Genomic DNA, 23,221 nt, shown 5'->3' on the forward strand with positions numbered 1-23,221 from the left:
CAACCTGTGCTTCTGGCACAGCTTGCTGGAGCCAAGGTAGGCATTAAGGACTTTGTCCTCAAATATCAGGGTTCTGTGTTCTGATTGCAGATTGCTGCTTCTGAAAGCAGAGGTACAGACACAGAGATTGGCAGCCATTGTGTCAACCCTCCAGGCTCAAGTGGCTTCCATGGTATTTTAAGGAGCCACATCTGTTTTTTTGGTTTTGAGGGTTTTTTTTTTTAAACATCCAAAAGCAACCATATATATGGGGGAATTTAGAAAGCCTTGGGAAAGTGGAAGTCTTAGGAAAGACCTGAGAAGTATGCTTTCACCTCAGGCTAAATCCTGTCATAGACACACCCGATGTGAAAACAAGCAAAAAACATGAGTTAGAAGAAGAATCTGATTTCTAGGGCTATCAACTAAACGAAACATTCAGTTTTCAAAAAACAATCACAAGGCATAAAAAGAAACATGAAAGTATGGTCCTTTCAAAAGAACAAAATAAATCAATGCAAAATATATCTGAAGATGCCAAAGTGTCAGACTTAACTAGACAAAGATTTTTAAGACACTTTAGTTAAAGATGTTCAAAGAGCTAAAGAAAGACATGGGTGAAAACAGGAAAATATCATATGAACAAAATGAGAAGAGCAATAAGGAGAAATTATAAAAAGAAACCAAAAGACATTTTGAAAATAAAAGTACAATAAAAAAAAGTACAATATTGAAATATACACTAAAGTGCTTCAAAAGCATATTTGAGCAAGCATAATACAGAGAAAATTTGACAATGGGACAATTGGAAGTTTGAGGAACAGGAAGAAAAAAGAATATAGAAAAGCAAATGAGCCTAATTGGCTTTGTTTGTGGTACACTGTTAGGTAAACTAGCATGTATAGTATGGGAATCCAAGCAATACATTTGTCATACATGGAGCAAAAGGCATATCTGTAGAAATACTAGCTGGAAACGTCTCAAGTTTGAGAAAAGGCTTAAATCTACAGATTTATGGTGCTCAGAAGACTCCAATTAGGATAAACTCAAAGGCCCACACAAAGACACATCTCTTAGAAAGACTATCAATCAGCCAGTTTCTCATCAGAAATCTTAGAGGAAGCAAGAAAAAAAAAACCTCATCAACCAAGAACTCTATATTTGGCTAAACTAAGCTACAGGGATGAAGGAGAAATTAAGAACATTTCTAGGTGAAATATAAATGAGCTTGTTACTAGTAGAAGTGCCCTAAAAATTAGCTAAAGGAGTCCTTTGGGACGAAATTAAAGGGCACTAGACAGTAACTTTGGAGAAGGCAATGGCACCCACTCCAGTACTGTTGCCTGGAAAACCCAATGGACGGAGGAGCCTGGTAGGCTGCAGTCCATGGGGTCACGAAGAGTCGGACACGACTGAGCGACTTCACTTTCCACTTTCATGCATTGGAGAAGGAAATGGCAACCCACTCCAGTGTTCTTGCCTGGAGAACCCCATGGACAGAGAAGCCTGGTAGGCTGCAGTCCATGGGGTCACACAGAGTCGGACACGACTGAAGCGACTTAGCAGCAGCAGCAGCAGACAGTAACTTAAAACCATAGGAAGAATAAACAAACGTAGGTAAAGGTAGTTATATAGGTAAATATAAAAGCCAATATTACTATACTTTTGGCTTTTAACTCCTTTTTTTCTATACGGTTTATAAAACAATAATTATAAATCAATGTTAATGAACATATAGTATATAACAACATTTCAGTTCAGTCACTCAATTTTGTCCGACTCTTTGCAACCCCATAGACTGCAGCACACCAGGCCTTGCTGTCCATCACCAACTTCTGGAGCTTGCTCAAAGTCATGTCCATCAAGTTGGTGATGCCATCCAACCAACTCATCCTCTGTCGTTCCCTTCTCCTCCTGCCTTCAGTCTTTCCCAGCATCAGGGTCTTTTCCAGTGAGTCAGTTCTTCGCATAAGGTGGCCAAAGTAATGGCGTTTCAGTTTCAGCATTAGTCCCTCCAATGAATATTCAGGACTGATTTCCTTTAGGATTGATTAGTTTGGTCTTCTTGCAGTGCAAGGGACTCTGAACAATCTTCTCCAACACCACAGTTCAAAAGCATCAATTCTTCAGTGTTCAGCCTTCTTTATGGTCCAGCTCTCACATCCGTACATGACTACTGGAAAAACCAAAGCCTTGACTAGACAGACCTTTGTCAGCAGAGTAATGTCTCTGCTTTTTAATATGCTGTCTAGGTTGGTCATAGCTTTTCTTCCAAGGAGCAAGTGTGTTTTTATTTCATGTCTGCAGGCACCATTTGTAGTGATTTTGTAGCCCCCCAAAATAGTCTGTCACTGTTTGCATTGTTCCATCTATTTGCCATGAAGTGATGGGACCGGCTGCTATGATCTTAGTTTTTTGAATGTTTGAGTTTTAAGCTAGCTTTTTCACTCTTCTCTTTCACCTTCATCAAGAGGCTCTTCAGTTCCTCTTCTCTTTCTGCCTTAAGGGTGATGTCATCTGCATATCTGAGGTTATTGATATTTCTCCTGGCAGTCTTGATTCTGGCTTGTGCTTCATCTAGCCCAGGATTTCGCATGATGCACTCTGCCTATAAGTTAAATAAGCAGGGTGACAATATACAGCCTTGATATACTCCTTTCCCAGAAAAGACAATGGCACCCCACTCCAGTACTCTTGCCTGGAAAATCCCATGGACGGAGGAGCCTGGTGGGCTGCAGTCCATGGGGTCGCTAAGAGTCAGACACGACTGAGTGACTTCCCTTTCACTTTTCACTTTCCTGCATTGGAGAAGGAAATGGCAACCCACTCCAGTGTTCTTGCCTGGAGAATCCCAGGGATGGGGGAGCCTGGTGGGCTGCCGTCTATGGGGTTGCACAGAGTTGGACACGACTGAAGCAACTTAGCAGCAGCAGCAGCATGGTACCATTCAGATTATTTTCACTGCCCTAAATATCTTCTGTAGTCAACCTGTTCATCCCTCTCCCCTGCCAACTGCTGGCAACCCCCGATCTTTTTATTGTCTCTACAGTTTTGCCTTCTTCAGACTGTTGTACAGTGTATAACCTCCTCAGATTGGCATCTTTCACTTAATAATATGCATTTAAAGTTTCTCCATGTCTTTCCATGGCTTATTAACTTCTTTCTTTTTAGCACTGAATAATACTCTATTATCTGGATATATCAGAGTTTATTTATCCATTCACCTCCTAAAGGACATTTTGGTTGCTTAAACTTTTGGCAGTTATGAGTAAAGCTGCTGTAAACATCTCTGTGAAGGTTTTTGTGTGGTCATGTATTCAACTCCTCTAAGTGAATACCAAGGTGCTTAATAACTGGACCATATGGTAAGAATGTGTATAGTTTTGTAAAGAAACTGCCAAACTGTCTTCCAAAGTGGCTGTACCACTTTGCATTCTCACCAGCAGTGAATGAGAGAAAAAGCAAGGGAGTAAGTACTCTCAGATACCTTAGACTCTTATATATAAGAGTCAGTAATTTTTAAGATACTTGTAGGTATGTCAGAACCGTTTGGAATCACTTCATGAATTCAAGTATTTAACAACTAAATCAAAGTGTGCACATTAGGAGAGAGTTGTTTAACAACATTTTAAGGTTCTCTATAAGATGAATAGGGCTTCCCTGGTAGGTTAGTGGTAAAGAATCTGCCTGCCAATGCAGGAGATGTGGGTTGGATTCCTGGGTCAGGAAGATCCTTTGGAGAAGGAAATGGCAACCCACTCTAGCGTTCTTGCCTGGGAAATCCTGTGGACAGAGGAGCCTGGCAGGCTACAGTCCTTGAGGGTCACAAAGGGTCAGACATGACTTAATGACTAAACAACAGTAAATGAATAGTTAGGCAACGTTTATTGAACACTCATGGGATGATGCTAGGTACCACCCCAAGAAATCTATATGCTTACATTTAATCTTGAACAGTCCCGGGCAAGCAGATTTTAGTTTTTTTCACATTGGAGTTAAACTGAAACTTGGAAAGATTAAATAATTTGCCCATGTCCATGCTACTAGTAAGTGGGGGCTGACTCTAAAACCCAGTTTAGTCTGACCTTAGAGTTCATACTACCTACTCCAGTGTTCTTGCCTGGAGAATCCCAGGGATTGGGGGAGCCTGGTGGGCTCCCGTCTATGGGGTCACACAGAGTCGGACATGACTGAAGTGACTTAGCAGCAGCAGCAACAGAGTTCATACTCATAATCACTGTTCTTTATCATCTGTCTACCTGCAATATGTCTATAACAAGTAATTATACATGTTCACTAAAGACTTTGAACTGAAAGTTTAGCGTGAAAGCTAAGAGCTTATAATTGGCAATAATAATAGTGTTAACTTTATTAAGCTTTTGCAAGGTTAAATTAATAAACATGCTGAAAACAGTGCCTGGAAACATAGTAAACTGTCAGTAAATGTTAGTTATTATTGTTCTGCATGCTCTTCCTTTATCTAATCTGTATACGAGAATTTATTGGTCCAATGTCTAAATAAGCTCTCAATAACTATAATTGACTTAGTCTTAGAGAAAAATAAATTTAAATCAATAGCTAATTTCTTATATTTTAGAATCCCATGATAAAGCAAATAACCATGTAAAAAGAGTAGCTGCCATTGTAAAACGATTAATAATTATTATTCTTTAAAGAGGTTCATATGTACTAGCATTCCATTCACATCCCTAGATTATTACTGTATATGGGAATAGTCTTAAGAATATAACAATATTTTTATGTAATTTCATTTTTTTTAACTAGAGAAAAGCGGTTACAGGAATGGAAAGCTCTCAAGAAAAAACAAAAATTTGGGGAATTAAGAGAAATTTCTGGAAATCAGTATGTGAATGAAGTCACAAATGCAGAAAAAGATGTGTGGGTTATAATTCATCTATACAGATCAAGGTAATTACTGTAGCTTTTTGTAAAAATCTAATATTCTAATGTTTTAAGATACATATTTTTTGTTTTAATGTTGGATAAAGCATATAACAAAGACTAATCAAGAAAACAAAGTAAATCAGCTATACTTCAATTAAAAAAGAAAAATATATGTGTAGAGTCATTGGCTTCAGGGACTAAATTATTTTAATATATTTTCAGGTGTAACTTAAAGAACTTCTCATACTTAATAGAAAAACAAGTACTTTGTCAGTTAATTTGAAAAGCTTATAGAAAATTTCAAACATAGAAAAAAGTAGGAAGAATGATAAAATGAGCACCCTACATACCAGCTAGGTAGATTTCAGCAATGAACATGTTGCCGTATTTGTATCGTTTTGTTTGTATATTTATATGTGTGTATTTGTAGAACCATTTCAAAATGAATTACATGATGCTTTACTCTTAAGTATCTCAGCGTGCATCTTCAAAATCCTAAGGGCTTTTTTCTATATAACCATAATATCATTTTCTCACCAAACAAAATTAACCATAATTCCTAATAGGGACCGAACCTGTGTCTCCAGCATTGCAGGCAGATTCTTTACCATCTGAGCTATCAGAGAAGCCCCATCTAATACCCAGCCAGTCCTTAACTCAAATCTCTCCAACTAACTTCAGAATCTCTTTCATAAATACATATATTTTTGAATAATCATAATAATATTTCTATAATATATATATATATTTTGATCCCTAATCAGAGATCATGCAGTGCATTTGGATGTATCAAGTCTCTTATGCTTATTTTTTTTGACTTGCCACATGCCAAAAGCATCAATTATTTAGTGCTCAAGCCTTCTTTATGGTCCAACTCTCACATCCATACATGACTACTGGAAAAACCATAGCTTTGATTGTACATACCTTTGTCAGTAAAGTGATGTCTCTGCTTTTTAATACACTGCCTAGGTTTGTCATAGCTTTTCTTCCAAGGAGCAAGTGTCTTTTAGTTTCATGGTTGCAGTCACAATCCACAGTGATTTTGGAGTTGAATAAAATAAAATCTATCATTGTTTCCACTATTTCCCCATCTAGTCACCATGAAGTGATGGGACCAGATGCCGTGATGTTAGTTTTTGAATGTTAAGTTTTAAGCCAGCTTTTTCACTCTCCTCTTTCACCTAAGAGGTTCTTTTTGTTGTTGTTGTTCCTCTTCTCTTTCTACCATTAAAGTGGTATCATCTGCATATCTGAGGTTGTTGGTATTTCTTCCAGCAATCTTGATTCCAGCTTGTGCTTCATCCAGCCTGACATTTAGCATAATGTACTCTGCATATCAGTTAAATAAGCAGGGTGACAATATACAACCTTGACGTATTCCTTTCCCAATTTGGAACCAATCCGTTGTTCCATGTCTGCTTCTAACTGTCACTTCTTGACCTGCGTACAGCTTTCTCAGGAGATGGGTAAGGTGGTCTGGTATTCCCATCTCTTTAAGAATTTTCCACAGTTTGTTGTGATACACACAGTAAAAGGCTTTAGTGTAGTCAATAAACCAGTAGATGTTTTTTGGGGATTTCCTTGCTCTTTCTATGATCCAGCTGCTGCTAAGTCGCTTCAGTCGTGTCCGACTCTGTGTGACCCCATTAACGGTAGCCCACCAGGCTCCCCTGTCCCTGGGATTCTCCAGGCAAGAACACTGGAGTGGGTTGCTATTTCCTTCTCCAGTGCATGAAAAGTGAAAGTGAAGTCACTCAGTCGTGTCCTACTCTTCGCGACCCCACGGACTGCAGTCTACCAGGCTCCTCCATCCATGGGATTTTCCAGGCAAGAGTACTGGAGAGGGTTGCCATTGCCTTCTCCATCTATGATCGAGCAGATGTTGGAAATTTGATCTTTGGTTCCTTTGCTTTTTCTAAATCCAGCTTGTATACCTGAAAGTTCTCGATTCATGTACTGCTGAAGCCTAGCTTGGAGAAATTTGAGCATTACTTTGCTAACATGTGAAATGAGTGCAGTCATACAGTAATTTGAACATTCTTTGGCATTGTCTTTCTTTGGTATTGGAATGAAAACTGACCTTTTCTAGTCCAGTGGCCACTGCTGAGTTTTCTAGATTTGCTGGCATACTGAGTGCAGCACCTTAACAGCATCATCTTTTAGGATTTGAAATAGTTCAGCTGGAATTCCATCACCTTCACTAGCTTTGTTTGTATACCCCATTGCCTATTTTGTACCTCAAATTTCATGGCTAGGCCCATAAGTTGTTTTCTGATATCAAAGGTCTTGCTTATTTTTTAAAAGTTCTTCTGCGGTTAAATTCTGGCCCTCAAACCCCAACACCAAGTTTGAACTTTCAAACAACCATTTTCTCCCTGCACCACAATCTATAGTGCCAGAGTCTCCTAATTTCATACTTTTCACTGCTACCACCAATTCCCACCTGCCTCCTGCATTAAGACCACTGCCCCATAAGTGGAGTCATACCGCTGACTCAGCTCTTATTCTTACAGTAATCATCAAATTCTTCTAATTAGATATTTGTGGATTGGCTTCACCAATTTGAGGGAAAATAAAGCTTATAAAGTATTAATGTCATGGTTTTATGTGGAAAACTGATTTGAGTTAGGTAGTACATATTTCTAATATTACTTTAAGTATGCCATCCAGTAAAATAAAGTAGTATCTAGATTTGTAACAAGTTGTACTTATCTGTCTATATATATATATATTCTGAAATATAAATTAAACTGTATGCACTTTGTTTTTCTTAGCTTTTTGTTACATAAATTGATATATAACATCACTTAGTGTTAAGATGATTTCTTTTTCTAAATTAATTTTTACTAGAATTATAGGGCAGGAGGAGAAGAATAGGACAGAGGATGAGATGGTTTGATAGCATCACCAACTCAATGGACATGAGTCTGGGCAAACTCCAGGAGATAGTGAAGGACAGGGAAGCCAGATATGCTGCTGTCCATTGGGTTACAAAGAGTCGGATGTGATGTAGAAACTGAACAACATACTTGCTTTACGATGTAGTATTAGCTTCTATTCACGGCAAAATGAATCATCCATGCATATACCTATGAGACCTGCATGCACTAAGAAGATATGGAAGACAATGCATTATTGTATAGTTTAGATGAGAAAAGCTGTAGATGAGAAGCTCCCGAGCCAATATCAAAGATTTCTAAATTAATGTATGTTTATATATGTCAGATGAAAAGAAAATATTTAAATTAAAAAAGATATTTTTGTGTGATTCTCTGCTTCGGCTTTTTTACTTTTGGTCCCCCTTTATCCGCTTCTCCCACCCTCTGGCAGCCTTCTAGATTCCACATGTAAGAGAGATCATATGGCATTTGTCTTTCTCTAAGTTATTTCACTTATCATAATACCCTATAGGTATATCCATGTTGTCCCAAATGAGAAAATTTCATTCTTTTTAATGGCTGAATAATATTCAGTTGTATATATACTGCAATTTCTTTGTCCATTCATCCACTGATAGACACTTGGATTGTTTATATATTTTGACTATTGTAAATAATGCTACAATGAATATGGGGGTACATATATCTTCTCAGGTTAGTGTTTTTTCACCAACTAAATAGCCAGAGATGGAATTGCTAGACCATATGGTACTTCTATTTGTAATTTTTTGAGGAACTTCTATACTGTTTTCCATAGTGGCTGAACCAGTTTACATTCCCATCAAATAGTGCACAAGAATTCTCTTTTTTCCACATCCTTGCTGCATTGTTATTTCCTGTCTTTTTAATAATAGCCATTCTAACAGGTGTGAAGTGATATCTCACTGTGGTTTTCATTTGCATTTCCCTGGTGATTAATGATGTTGAGTATATTTTTATGTACCTGTTGGCCATCTGTATATCTTCTTTGGAAAAATGTCTATTCAGATCTTATGCCCATTTTTAAATCAGATTATTTTGGGTTTTGCTATTGAATTTTATGAGTTCTTTTATATGTTTTAGATATCAACTCCTTATCAGGTATATGTTTTACAAATATTTTCTCCCATTCAGTAGGTTGCCTTTCATTTTGTTGATGGTTTTCTTTTGCTGTGCATAAGATTTTTAGTATAATGTAGTTTCACTTATTTTTGCTTTCATTGCTTTTGCTCTTGGTGTCAGAATCGAAAAATTATCACCAAGATCTATGTCATTGCCCATGTTCTCTTTTAGGAGTTCTGTGGTTTCAGGTCTTATATTTATATCTCTAATCTTTTTTGAGTTATTTTTGTGTATGATGTAAGATAGTGGTCAAATCTCATTTTTATGTGTGTTGCTGTCCAGTTTGCCCAACACTGTTCATTCCCATTGTGTGTTCTTTGCCTCCTTTGTCATAGATTAAGTGACCATGTAAGTATGGGTTTATTTTTGGTCTGTCCATGCTTTCCATTGATCTCTGTGTTTTTTTTTCCTTTGTGTTTGTGTTCCTATCGGTTACACAATGTTTTAATGACTATAGCCTTATAATACAGTTTAATATCAGGAAACATGTGGCCTCCAATTTTGTTCTTCTTTCTCAAGATTGCTTTGACTACTTGGATTTCTTTGTGATTCCTTACAAGTTTTAGGATTATTTGTTCTATTTCTGTGAAAAATTCCATTGGAATTTTGATGAGGATTGTATTGAATCTGTAGATTGATTGGGGGTAATATGAATATTTCCAATCCATGAGCACAGAGTATCTTTCCATTTGTTTGTTTCTTTTTCACTTTTTTTCATTAATGTCTTATAGTTTTCAAATGTTTTTTACCCCTGGGTAGTTTATTCTTTCTGATGCAATTACAAATGGGATTGTTTTCTTTGTTTCTCTTTCTGATTCTTAGTGTATAGAAACAAAACTTAGTTCATTCTTAGTTATAGAAACATAACTGACTTTTGTGTATTGATTTTTTAGCTTACAACTTTAATGAATTCTTTTATTAGTTCTAACCATTTTTTGGATAGAGTCTTTAGGGTTCTCTAAATATAATACCATGTCATAGTGACGTGCTTTACTTCTTCCTTTCCTATTTAGATGCCTTTTATTTATTTATTTTTTCTTGCTCTGGCTAGGACTTCCAATATTATGTTGAATTAAAGTTTGGTGAGAGTGGGCATCCTTGCCTTGGTCCTCATCTTGAGGAAAGACTTTCAGCTTTTCACTGTTGAATATGAAATTAGCTGTGGTCCTAAGGCAATGGCACCCCACTCCAGTACTCTTGCCTGGAAAATCCCATGGACAGAGGAGCCTGGTAGGCTGCAGTCCATGAGGTCGCTAAGAGTCAGACACGACTGAGCGACTTCACTTTCACTTTTCACTTTCATGCATTGGAGAAGGAAATGGCAACCCACTCCAGTGTTCTTGCCTGGAGAATCCCAGGGACGGGGGAACCTGTTGGGCTGCCGTCTGTGGGGTCGCACAGAGTTGGACACGACTGAAGTGACTTAGCAGTAGCAGTGTCATATCAGGCCTTTATTATGTTGAGATTTGTTCCCTCTATACTCACTTTGTTGAGTTTTTCTAATTTGTGAAACAAGGTTAGCAAAAAAAATTGATGATAAAAGCCAGAAACTGGCAAAGAGAAGACAAATTAAAAAATATACAAAGTCTTCCCCCAATATTGATAAGACCTAGTATATTGCCATTGGTTTCATTTTCAGAGTTTGTTTAAAATGGAGCAAGAACTCACAAGTACATATGAAGCAATTTGAGTGCAGAAATCTTTATTATTCCTCTGACATTTATATTTGTCTGGCTTACAATGAGCTACACAACAATTTTTTTCTAAGTGATTCACGTTCATCATGTTTCTCCAAAGCATGTATTTGATATTCTTCAGAACTGCAGTGACTTTTGCTGTCACACTTTTATTTATTTGTTAAGTATAATAAAATACACAGTGTGCATAAACAAACATAGAGGGGAAAAGTGGATAAAGTCCAGCATGCAGTATGTCCTGGTATGAGCCACTCACTTAAGAGAGCTTCAACTTCAACTATACCTGTGATGGTTTGCAGGAGTTGAGAATACGAATGGGAGTAAGATGCTTTTATGATATAGTACAAGAGACGAACTAAACATTTCATGTGTATATCTATCTATATATATGGATGTATGTATTGAAAGGACATGTAAGGTGTAATACAAGAGAAAGTGAAGTGAAAGTGAAGTCGCTCAGTCGTATCTGACTCTTTGTGACCCCATGGACTATAGCCTATGAGGGTCCTCCGTCCATGGGATTCTCCAGGCAAGAATACTGGAGTGGGTTGCCATTTCCTTCTCCAGGGGATCTTCCCAACCCAGGGATCGAACCCAGGTCTCTCGCATTGCGGGTGGATGCTTTACCATCTAAGCCATCAGGGAAGATCTCAAGAGAAGAATGTACTAATTTTGTCTGTTAGACAAAGACCTTTTCTCTGATTAACATGGTTCACAGTAATATTTTTCCTCTACTGTATTGTTTCAAATATGCTCCATATGAATGATGAGAAAATGTATACAAAGATGAAGGAGAAATACACTTGTATCAAATTTAGCATTTGTTTTTTTTTAAAGAATGCCCAGTGAATGTGTCTAGAATGAGAAAAGGGTCTAGGACATAGTTACAAGGAATATCTACATTTGAGGTATTGGCATAAGGAGTAAGTCAAAGGAGTAAAAAGGAAATTCATAGAAAAAATTATCACAGCAATCAAAAAAGGAGAGCCATTTAAGAAGGGAAGTGAACGACATAGAGATTTTTAAAATCTTTTTTCATCTGGGCTGTGACCAGGAAAGAGTAGTTATTAGAGGGATTCAAAATTTTTAGTATTTTGAATATGTTTATGTAGAGTAGAGAAGGATAGCTTAAGAAAATAGGATAACAAATAAAGAATGGTCCCATAGGAAATGGAAGGAGTGTGGGATAAAGCTGAGGATTAGCTTTGAAAGAATTTAATAAAGCTGTGATTGAGTGATAGAGAAAAGTGACTAATTAAAACATGAGTGTAATGAGAGTTAAGGGATAGAGCTGGAAGAATTTGCGATTTTGGTTACATTTCTGATCAATTTTAAATTTCCAATGAACAGTTCTGGGTGTTGGGGAATATGATATAGCATGTCAAAGAAAAGGGTGGATGAAGTTTGAGTAAAAGGAATTCAAGGAAGTTTGAGATAGCTTCTGGTGTGGAAATAACCTATGACCAAGAGTTGGGTCCCCTTGTTTAAATTTAGAACTGCTAAAGATCCCCTAGAAATGTCCTGTTTTGTTTTGTTTTGTTTTTTCTTTCTTTCTCCTCCCCTCCCCCTCAGTGTCCTATAAACTAGGAACTTACTGGTTCCTCAATTACATTGTACTTGATTACACTGCTGCCAAGTCAAATGTGGTTAGCCTTAGTTAGGCTGCAAATTCCCATGGTAGCAAGCTTCATTCCCAGGCTATAACAGTTTTTATAATGAAAATCAGAGACTCTATAGTTTATCACTACTAAAGGTAAAAATAGAGGATTACAACTGATGCAATCTTATATTAAAAGAAAATCTAAAGATATATTTTTGTCATGGAAATGTTTTACTTATTTTATTCGATTGAAATAAGTAGCCTGTTTTTTTAAAGATGTTGTGTGTATTGTTTCTCTTTTTAGCATCCCAATGTGTTTGTTGGTTAACCAGCATCTTAGTCTCCTAGCAAGAAAGTTTCCTGAAACTAAATTTGTTAAAGCCATCGCGAATAGCTGTATTGAACACTACCATGACAATTGTTTACCAACCATTTTTGTTTATAAAAATGGTCAGATAGAAGGCAAGTTCATTGGAATTATAGAATGTGGAGGGATAAATCTCAAGCTCGAAGGTAATGATATTACTTTTAAAATTTGCCTGTTAAGAAAATTTACCTAACTTAACAAATATCATGAAAATTTATTTTCATAAAACATTAGGCTTTTCCCTTGTTTCTAGTTTCTTCTTATATGCCTTCAGATTAATTTTCCTACAATAATACTATTATAACACCCACTTGCTTAAATCCTTAATGATTCTTTGTTTCAAATACATTAAAAATTCAGAATCATATGCTTAAAAATTTCAGCCCATCTATCCAGTTGTATTCCTCAATGTTTTCTGCAGTTTCTGCTGCAACCAAGCTGGTATTCAACCACTATCTCAAACACACTTAACTCATTTGTGCCTTTATATTGGGTTGGCCAAAAAATTTGGGTTTTTCCATAAAATATTACAAAAATCTGGACGAACTTTTTGGCCAACCCAATACCTTGTTTCATACTCTGTCTCTGTACCCTAAATACCCTACCCTGCTTTAGTCTTCGTTCCAAACCCTATTCCTTCTTAGGTTTCCATTTGATCCATTATGTGATGCTGGACCAATTAATAATCTGTTTTCATGTTCTCTACTGAATTTCTATAGCATATATTCTATACACAACTTATTTTCCATTTATCTACATATTCTCAGATTTTGTTGGTTAACCCATTCCCTTTGAGTTTTGTCTCCCTAACAGGTGCAAGGACTATGCCTTCTACTGTTTTCTTTTTCATAGTACATAGCAAAGGGCTTTATAGTTTTACGTTCTCCAACATGTTTAGATGCTTCCCTGGTGGCTCAGACGGTAAAGCGTCTGCCTGTAGTAACGGAGACCCGGGTTCGATCCCTGGGTTGGGAAGATCCCCTGGAGAAGGAAATGGCAACCCACTCCAGCACTCTTACCTGGAAAATTCCATGGACTGAGGACCCTGGTTGGCTACAAACCATGGGGTCACAGTAATGTTTACTTCCAAACTTAGTTCTAAGACCTAACTCTTCAGTTAGTCATTTCTTGGAATTGATATAATTCTGTATGATTAAAATCTTTTCTCCTACCATTGTATTAAAGCCACTGTGAATGGCTATTTTTAACAGTCTTTCTTTCACTCTATCATTCCCCTAAAACTGTTTTTGGCCTTAGTAAGACTTCCAGAATTATAATTGTTTCAGAGTTTTCCTTCCCTCTCTATTTTACCATCTTACTTTTCAGCCTGTGCCTTATCCTCTTTTTTTTTTTTAAGGGCTGAAATTTATTTAGTATATTTTTCTAAATTTTTATTGCAAGATATTCGCTTTATAATATTGTACTGGTTTCTGCCACTCATCAACATGAATCAGTCACAGGTACACATATGTCTCCTCCCTCTTGAACCTTCCTCCCATCTCCCACCCCATCCCACCCCTCTCAGCTTTCACAGAGCACTGGGTTGAGCTCCCTGCGTCATATCATAATGTGCATGTTTCCATGCCTCTCTCTGAAGTCACCCCCACACACACACACTGTGTCCACATGTCTGTTCTATCTGTGTCTCCACTGCTGCCCTGCAAACAGGTTCATCAGTACCATCTCACTACATTCCATACACACGCATGAATATACAGGCTTTGTGTCTCTCTTCCTGACTTGCTTCACTCTGTACAGTAGGCTCTAGGTTCATCCACCTCATTAGGACTGACTCAAATGCGTTCTTTAAGCTGAGTAACATTCCATTGTATATATGTACCACAATTTCTGTATCCATTCATCTGTCAATGGACATCTAGGCTGCTTCCATGTCCTAGCTATTGTAAAAAGTGTTGCAGCAAACATTGGTGTACATGTGTCTGTCTCAGTTATGGTTTTCACAAGATATATACCCAGTAGTGGGATTTCCGGGTCATATGGTAGTTCTGTTTCTGTTCCTAGTTTTTTAAGGTTTCTCCATACTGTTCTCCATCAGTTCAGTTCAGTCAGTCAGTTCAGTCACTCAGTTGTATCCAACTCTTTTCGATCCCATGAATCGCAGCACGCCAGGCCTCCCTGTCCATCGCCAACTCCCGGAGTTCACTCAGACTCACCATCTGTTAGTGATGCCATGCAGCCATCTCATCCTCTGTCGTCCCCTTCTCCTCCTGCCCCCAATCCCTCCTAGCATCAGAGTCTTTTCCAATGAGTCAACTCTTCGCATGAGGTGGCCAAAGTACTGGAGTTTCAGCTTTAGCATCGTTTCTTCCAAAGAAATCCCAGAGCTGATCTCCTTGCAGTCCAAGGGACTCTTAAGAGTCTTCTCCAACACCACAGTTCAAAAGCATCAATTCTTCGGCGCTCAGCCTTCTTCACAGTCCAACTCTCACGTCCATACATGACCACTGGAAAAACCATAGCTTTGACTAGACGGACCTTTGTTGACAAAGTAATGTCTCTGCTTTTGAATATACTATCTAGGTTGGCATAACTTTCCTTCCAAGGAGTAAATGTCTTTTAATTTCATGGCTGCAGTCACCATCTGCAGTGATATTGGAGCCCCAAAAAATAAAGTCTGACACTGTTTCCACATCTATTTCCCATGAAGTGATGGGACTGGATGCCATGATCTTAGTTTTCTGAATGTTGAGCTTTAAGCCAACTTTTTCACTCTCCACTTTCACTTTCATCAAAAGGCTTTTGAGTTCCTCTTCACTTTCTGCCAAAAGGGTGGTGTCATCTGCATATCTGAGGTTATTGATATTTCTCCCAGCAATCTTGATTCCAGTTTGTGTTTCTTCCAGCCCAGCGTTTCTCATAATGTACTCTGCATATAAGTTAAATAAGCAGGGTGACAATATGCAGCCTTTGACGTACTCCTTTTCCTATTTGGGACCAGTCTGTTGTTCCATGGTGGTTGAATCAATTTCATTTCCACCAACAGTGCAAGAGGGTTCCCTTTTCAATACATCCTCTTCAGCATTTATTGTTTGTAGATTTTTTTAATGATGGCCATTATGACTGGTGTGAGGTGATAACTCATTGTGGTTTTGATTTGCATTTTTCTTATAATGAGCATTGTTGAGCATCTATGCATATATTTGTTGGCCATCTGTTGTGCCTTATCCTCTTAATTTAAAAAATATATAAGTATACAAACAATAATATAGAAAATATTCACGTAATCATTACCCAAAATAACAAATGTGAACATTTGTTCATGTTTCCTTCAGCTATTTGTTTATTATTGAAATAATCAGTACAGATGTTGAAGTTGCCTATATTTCCATTCCTAGTTCTATTCCCCTCCCTGCCTCACTAAGCAGTCACTATCATGAGTAGTGTGTTATCCGGACTCTACTTTTTAAAATTGTAATACCTGAAAAAAAATTTTAATTATTTAAAAATACACATAACATGAAATTCATCATTTGAATTATTAAAAACTTAGAATACAGTATTATTAGTTATTGTTACCCTGCAATAAATTATATATCCAGAACTTAATTATGAATAAATAAGTTATATTATTTAATCATTTTAAAGTACATGGTTAGTGAAAGGCTCTCAGTTGTGTCCAACTCTTTGCAACCCCATATACAGTCCATGGAATTCTCCAGGCCAGAATACTGGAATGGGTAGCCTTTCCCTTCTTCAGGGGATCTTCCCTACCCAGAGATCGAACCCAGGTCTCCCACATTGTAGGCGGATTCCTTACCAGCTGAGCCACCAGGGAAGCCCAAGAATACTGGAGTGGGTAGCCTATCTCTTCTCCAGTGGATCTTCCTGACCCAGGAATTGAACCAGGGTCTCCTGCATTGCAGGTGGATTCTTTATCAACTGAGCTGTCAGGGAAGCCCAAAGTATATGGTTAAGTGATATTAAGTATATTTTCACTGTTGTGCCATCATCACCATTATCCATCTCAAGAACTCTTTGCATTTTGCAAAGAGTTGGAACTCTATATCCTTAAAAAGTAACTCTTTATTCTCTGCTCTCTCTAGCCCCTGGCAACCACCATTTTACTTTCTAATTCTGAATTTGACTACTCTCAAAGTACATTATATAAATGAATTAGGCAGTTTTGTCCTTTTGTGACTGGCTTATTTTACTTGGCATAACATCCTCAAGATTAATCTGTATTGTAGTACGTGTCAGCATTTGCTTCCTTTTAAAACTTTAAGTCTGAATAATATTCCATTGTATTTTTTATAGTACATTTTAGTGTAGTGCTAGTCACTCAGTCATTCTGACTCTTTGCAATCCCATGAACTGTAACTTGCTAGGCTCCTCTGTCCATGGGATTCTCCAGGCAAGAATACTGGAGTGGGTTGCCATTCCCTTCTCCAGAGGATCTTCCCAACCCAGGGATCGAACCTGGGTCTTCTGCGTTGCAGGCAGATTCTTTACCCTTTGAGCTACAGGGCAGACCCATTAATCTGTTGATGGACATATTTGTTGCTTCTACCTTGTGGCTATGGTCAATAATGCTGCTGAGAACATGGATATGCATAATCTATTCTGGGCCCCCTTTTTAGTGCTTTTGAGTGTATAGTCAGAAGTAGAATTGCTGGATCATATAACAGTTCACAGAAGAACTGTACAAAAAAGATCTTCATGACCTAGATAATCATGATGGTGTAACACTGACCTAGAGCCAGACATCCTGGAATGTGAAGTCAAGTGGGCCTTAGAAAGCATCACTACAGACAAAGCGAGTGGAGGTGATGGAATTCCAGTTGAGTTATTCCAAATCCTGAAAGATGTTGCTGTGAAAGTGCTGCACTCAATATGCCAGCAAATTTGGAAAACTCAGCAGTGGCCACAGGACTGGAAAAGGTCAGTTTTCATTCCAATCCCAAAGAAAGGCAATGCCAAAGAATGCTCAAACTACTGCACAATTGCACTCATCTCACACGCTAGTAAAGTAATGCTCAAAATTCTCCAAGCCAGGCTTCAGCAATACCTGAACCGTGAACTTCCTGATATTCAAGCTGGTTTTAAAAAAGGCAGAGGAACCAGAAATCAAATTGCCAACATCCGCTGGATCATGGAAAAAGCAAGAGAGTTCCAGAAAAACATCTATTTCTGCTTTATTGACTATGCCAAAGCCTTTGACTGTGTGGATCACAATAAACTGTGGAAAATGCTGAAAGAGATGGGAATACCAGACCACCTGATCTGCCTCTTGAGAAATTTGTATGCAGGTCAGGAAGCACCAGTTAGAACTGGACATGGAACAACAGACTGGTTCCAAATAGGAAAAGGAGTACATCAAGGCTGTATATTGTCACCCTGTTTATTTAACTTATATGCAGAGTACATTATGAGAAACACTGGACTGAAAGAAACACAAGCTGGAATCAAGATTGCCAGGAGAAATATCAATAACCTCAGATATGCAGATGACACCACCCTTTTGGCAGAAAGTGAAGAGGAACTCAAAAGCCTCTTGATGAAAGTGAAAGTGGAGAGTGAAAAAGTTGGCTTAAAGCTCAACATTCAGAAAACGAAGATCATGGCATCCGGTCCCATCATTTCATGGGAAATACATGGGGAAACAGTGGAAACAGTGTCAGACTTTATTTTTCTGGGCTCCAAAATCACTGCAGACAGTGACTGCAGCCATGAAATTCAAAGACGTTTACTCCTTGGAAGGAAAGTTATGACCAACCTAGATAGCATATTCAAAAGCAGAGACATTACTTTGCCAACAAAGGTCCGTCTAGTCAAGGCTATGGTTTTTCCTGTGGTCATGTATGGGTATGAGAGTTGGACTGTGAAGAAGGCTGAGCGCCGAAGAATTGATGCTTTTGACCTGTGGTGTTGGAGAAGACTCTTGAGAGTCCCTTGGACTGCAAGGAGATCCAACCAGTCCATTCTGAAGGAGATCAGCCCTGGGATTTCTTTGGAAGGAATGATGCTAAAGCTGAAACTCCAGTACTTTGGCCACCTCATGCGAAGAGTTGACTCATTGGAAAAGACTCTGATGCTGGGAGGGATTGGGGGCAAGAGGAGAAGGGGACGACAGAGGATGAGATGGCTGGATGGCATCACTGACTCGATGGACGTGAGTCTGAGTGAACTCCGGGAGTTGGTGATGGAGAGGGAGGCCTGGCGTGCTGCGATTCATGGGGTCGCAAAGAGTCGGACACGACTGAGCGACTGATCTGATCTGATCTGATAACAGTTCTACTTTAATTTTTGAGCAACAGCATACTGTTTCCCCAGGGGCTGCACATCTAGCACTCCCACCAACAATGCAGAGAAGTTCTAATTTTTCTACATCCTTAGCAACACCTGTTCGTTCCCTTTTTTTCTTAAATAGTAATTACTATTTAAGAAAAAAATGTATCTTAATGTATGTGAGGTGTCTTCCCCCCACTGACTTTTGATATCTCCTATGTCATTTTCAGGATTAAAAAAAAGATGCTTCAATCTGTTTCTGAAGTTTCTACTATGTTCCAGTGGTCTGTTCTGTCTATCCCTGAATCAGTACAGTACTATGTTAATGACTCTACCTTCCTAACAATTTAGCTGTCTCTAGTAGGGCAAGTCTTTTCAAAATGTAATATAAATGTTGGAATTAGTCTGGAAAATCCTGTTTGTTATTTATTAGAATCACATTTAAAGATTAATTGTTGAAGACTTGATATCCTAATAATAGTGAATATTCCTGTCCATGAATAAGATATAGCTTGTCATTAATTTTGATCTTCTTTTTTTTGGTAACTTTCTTCATAAATATAATGTATTTACCGTTGGCCCTTGAACAGCACAAGAGTTATGAGTATTGACCCCCACGCAGTGAAAAATCCACACATAATTTTAGAGTTGGCTCTCTGTACTTGCAATTCTGCATCTGTGGATTCAAACAACTATGGATTGTGTAGACCTATAATATGCATTTATTGAAAAAATCCACATACCTGCAAACCTCTGCAGTTCAAACCTGTTTGAACTGTTCAAGGGCCAATTGTATTATATTTTGTAATTTTCCTCTTAAGTTTATTTTGTAATTTTCCTCACAAATGTTCTGTTCATTTACACAGTGCTTAGGAATAAATTTTAACAAAATAAGCAGTTTGCAGGATTGGGAGGTTTTTGTTATCAGTTCAGTTTTTTCAGTTTCGCTTTTAAATATGTTCACATAATTCACACTTTTTTGTTGCGGTTTTCCCACTAAAATTTTCAAATGTATTGGCATACTTTTTTCTCATAGTAGTCTCATGGCTTTAAAACCTTTATCTTGGTTTTGCCCCCATATAATTCTTTATATTGTTTAGTTTGTTTCTTGTTCTTGTGATCTTTTTTGCCTAAGGTGTGTCTATTAGTCTCTTCAAAGAACCAACTTGTGATTTTGTTAGTCACCTCTCTTGCTTTTGCTTTTCAACCTTTGCTAAAGTCTCTTCTTCATTATATCCCTCTTTCTGCTTTCCTTTGATTTACATTAATTTTTTTTCTAGCTCCTTGATTTGTACTTTCAAAGCACTATTTTCAGTCATTTAAAAATAAATGTTAGCCATAATTTCTCTCTTTACGTATAACTCTGCTATATCCAATGTTTTTTGACATAGTACTTTCATTGTAATTTAGTTCTAAATATATCATCGTTTCCACATTAATTTTATTGGAGTCAACTTCTGTTTCATATAGATGTTCCAAGATTTTATCTAATTTATTGATGGGTTATTTTTTGCAGAACTTGAATGGAAGCTAGCAGAAGTTGGAGCAATACAGACTGATTTGGAAGAAAACCCCAAAAAAGCCATTGTAGATGTGATGGTATCTTCAATTAGAAACACTTCTATTTATGGTGACTCTGATAGCTCAAACAGTGACAGTGAAGATACCAAATAGAAATATTTAATAAACAGCTTTAAAGTGTTTATATATGGAGTGTTTTTGTCATTGCCTTTATAATCAGAGATCAGAATATTTATAAATAAATTTATTTTCATTTTCATATTAGAATTATAGCTTATATGTAATTACAAAAACTTCCAGATATTTCAGAATATTTATTGCCTCCAACAAAACTAGAATTTGTCCTGAACCCTTAATATTTTTCTGTACTTTATCCTTTTTCTGCTCCTTTTTGGACAATAACAAATATATTACAAGTCCTCTGTGTTACCTAATCACTTCCAAAAAGGCATGTGAATAAAAATGATGAAAAAGAATGATGGAATTTAATTTACTTTAATAAATATTAAAGTCTAGAGGCTTTGAGTGAAAATACTTAAATTTATGACCATATGCTTTTTCTTTGAAGTCTCTTACCTATTAAAAAAATTAAGCACTCAATGGAAAAATGCAATTTAAAGATTCTAAAAAGTACTAGGAAACATCTCTACTCATTGTTATAATTTTTAATAGTTCTATTATTTTTAGAAAGTATTAGCTTACTAAGTAGACAGGTGATTGAATCATTAGACCTGTATAACATGTAAGTTTCTAAATCATGAGAAGTGAGAAAAGTATATTGTGAGGCTTACATATCTTTTGATAGTAATCTCAGAAGAATTCATCATGAGAAAATAACACTACAGAACCTGCAGCATGTTTTAATCTTGGATTAATAACTGACACCACTTTTAGAGAAAATGGTGTTAAATACAGCATGTAATTGTTTAACAACACATTCTAGTCTTCTAGTTTGTTTGTACTGGTGACCCATCATTGTGATTTTGGGTATTCACTGATGTGTTTGAGAGAATCCAGACTAAGTTTAAGTGATTAGATTACAAAAATAAATTGGTGAAAACTGAGGCTATTTAGGACTTCCCAGGTGGTGCTAGTGGTAAAGAGTGCAGAAGACATGAGAGACAATCCCTGGGTTAGGAAAATCCCCTGGAGAAGGGAATGGCAACCCACTCCAGTATTCTTGCCTGGAGAATTCCATGGACAGAGGAGCCTGGTGGGTACAGCCCATAGGGTTGCACAGAGTCGGACGTGACTGAAGCGACTTAGCATGCACGAGGCAATTTAACATGAAGTCAGAAAAGGGTATTTGGTGTTCTTAGGGGTAGATAGGGATCATAGAGGCAGCAGAGAATGATGAAGTGGAGGGAAAGTTAAATACAGATTGAGTTGTTGTTGTTCAGTCGCCCAGTTGTTTACGATCTCATGGACTGCAGCACACCAGGCCTCCTTGTCCCTCACCATCTCCTAAAGTTTGCCCAAGTTCATGTCCATTGCATCAGTGATGCCATCTGGCCATCTCATCCTCTGGCACCCTCTTCTTCTCCTGCCCTCAGTCTTTCCTGGCATCAGGGACTTTTCCAGTAGATCAACTGTTTGCATCAGGTGACCAAAATACTGGAGCTTCAGCTTCAGAATCAGTCCTCCTTCCAATGAGTATTCAGGGTTGATTTCCCTTAAGATTGACTGGTTTGATCTCCTTGCTGTCCAAGGGACTTTCAGGAGTCTTCTCTAGCACCACTGTTCGAAGGCATCGATTCATTAGTGTTCTGCCTTCTTCACGGTCCAGCTCTCACAGCTGAACGTGATTGCTGGGAAGACCATAGCCTTGACTATACGAATCTTGTCAGCTTACTCTGCTTTTCAGCACACACTGAGTTGCTGCTGCTGCTGCTAAGTCGCTTCAGTCGTGTCCAACTCTGTGCGACCCCATAGACAGCAGCCCACCAGGTTCCCCTGTCCCTGGGATTCTCAAGGCAAGCACACTGAGTTAGGTGGTAATAATTTATTTTATCAGATAAGGTAAAATCAAATGATCTAACTTTGTAAAGAATTAGGAAGACCCTCTTCTGAGATAGCAAAGAAAGGCTTTTGAAAATATACACATTTGGATGAAGGGAGGAAACGTTGAGAAGCAAAGTTGGGAGTTGCACACAATGGTCTTTATTATAGCGTTAGCACACATATCAGAGAAATAATTACCTATAAGGTCCAACTTCTAAGAGTCTTTAACAAAATGGATGGAAAGATTCCTATTGACAATAAAACAGTTGTGGAAATTAAAGGAAAAACCATATTAATCATAAAGTTAAAATGTAACTTTAATGCCATCTAATGCATATAAGTATAGACATTATTTCCCTGACTTCCCTGGTGGCTCAGGTGGTAAAGAATCTGCCTGCAGTGTGGGAGACCCAGGTTCAATTCCTGGGTCTGAAAGATCCCCTGGAGAAGGGAATGGCAATCCATTCCAGTATTCTGGCCTGAAGAGTCCCACAGACAGAGGAGCCTGGTGGGCTACAGTCCATGGGGTCGCAAAGAGTCAGACCCAGCTAAGCAACTAGCATTCATTATTTCCCTTCCAATTGAAACCGAATGCAAAAGGTTCCCCCAAATGCAATTTTTTTTTTAGTAAATCCATCATATTTACCTATTTTCTTTTTTGAGTTAAAATTAGCAGAGGAAGTAGTAATAGTATTTAAGATGTTTGAATAAAAAGATTCATACTTCTTTTTTTAACTCAAATCCACCAGGTGGCAGTAGTTTTTATACATAAGCACAGTTCATGAAAACTTAAACATTTGTAAAATTCATAAAATTATAGCATAATAGAGGTGGCTGGTTTTGATTCCAGCCTCAGCCTTTT

The 23,221-nt window shown here is 37.7% G+C and overlaps 1 protein-coding gene across 1 annotated transcript in view; it reads left to right on the forward strand.

The window, feature by feature from the left end:
* The window catches only part of PDCL2 (phosducin like 2), a 34,475-nt gene extending 13,933 nt beyond the window's left edge, over window positions 1–20,542 (forward strand). The window contains exons 4-6 of the mRNA XM_086405699.1: window positions 4,765–4,908; window positions 12,529–12,737; window positions 20,354–20,542. Of these exons, the coding sequence (XP_086261825.1) occupies window positions 4,765–4,908; window positions 12,529–12,737; window positions 20,354–20,511 (511 nt within the window). The 3' untranslated portion in view covers window positions 20,512–20,542. The remainder of the gene's footprint in view (window positions 1–4,764; window positions 4,909–12,528; window positions 12,738–20,353) is intronic.
* The last annotated feature ends 2,679 nt before the right edge of the window (window positions 20,543–23,221 follow it).

This window comes from Bos grunniens, chromosome 6 (genome assembly GCF_055505025.1).
Source record: "Bos grunniens cultivar Pamir isolate PY7600 chromosome 6, Bosgru_T2T1.0, whole genome shotgun sequence".
NCBI classification, from domain to species: domain Eukaryota; kingdom Metazoa; phylum Chordata; class Mammalia; order Artiodactyla; family Bovidae; genus Bos; species Bos grunniens.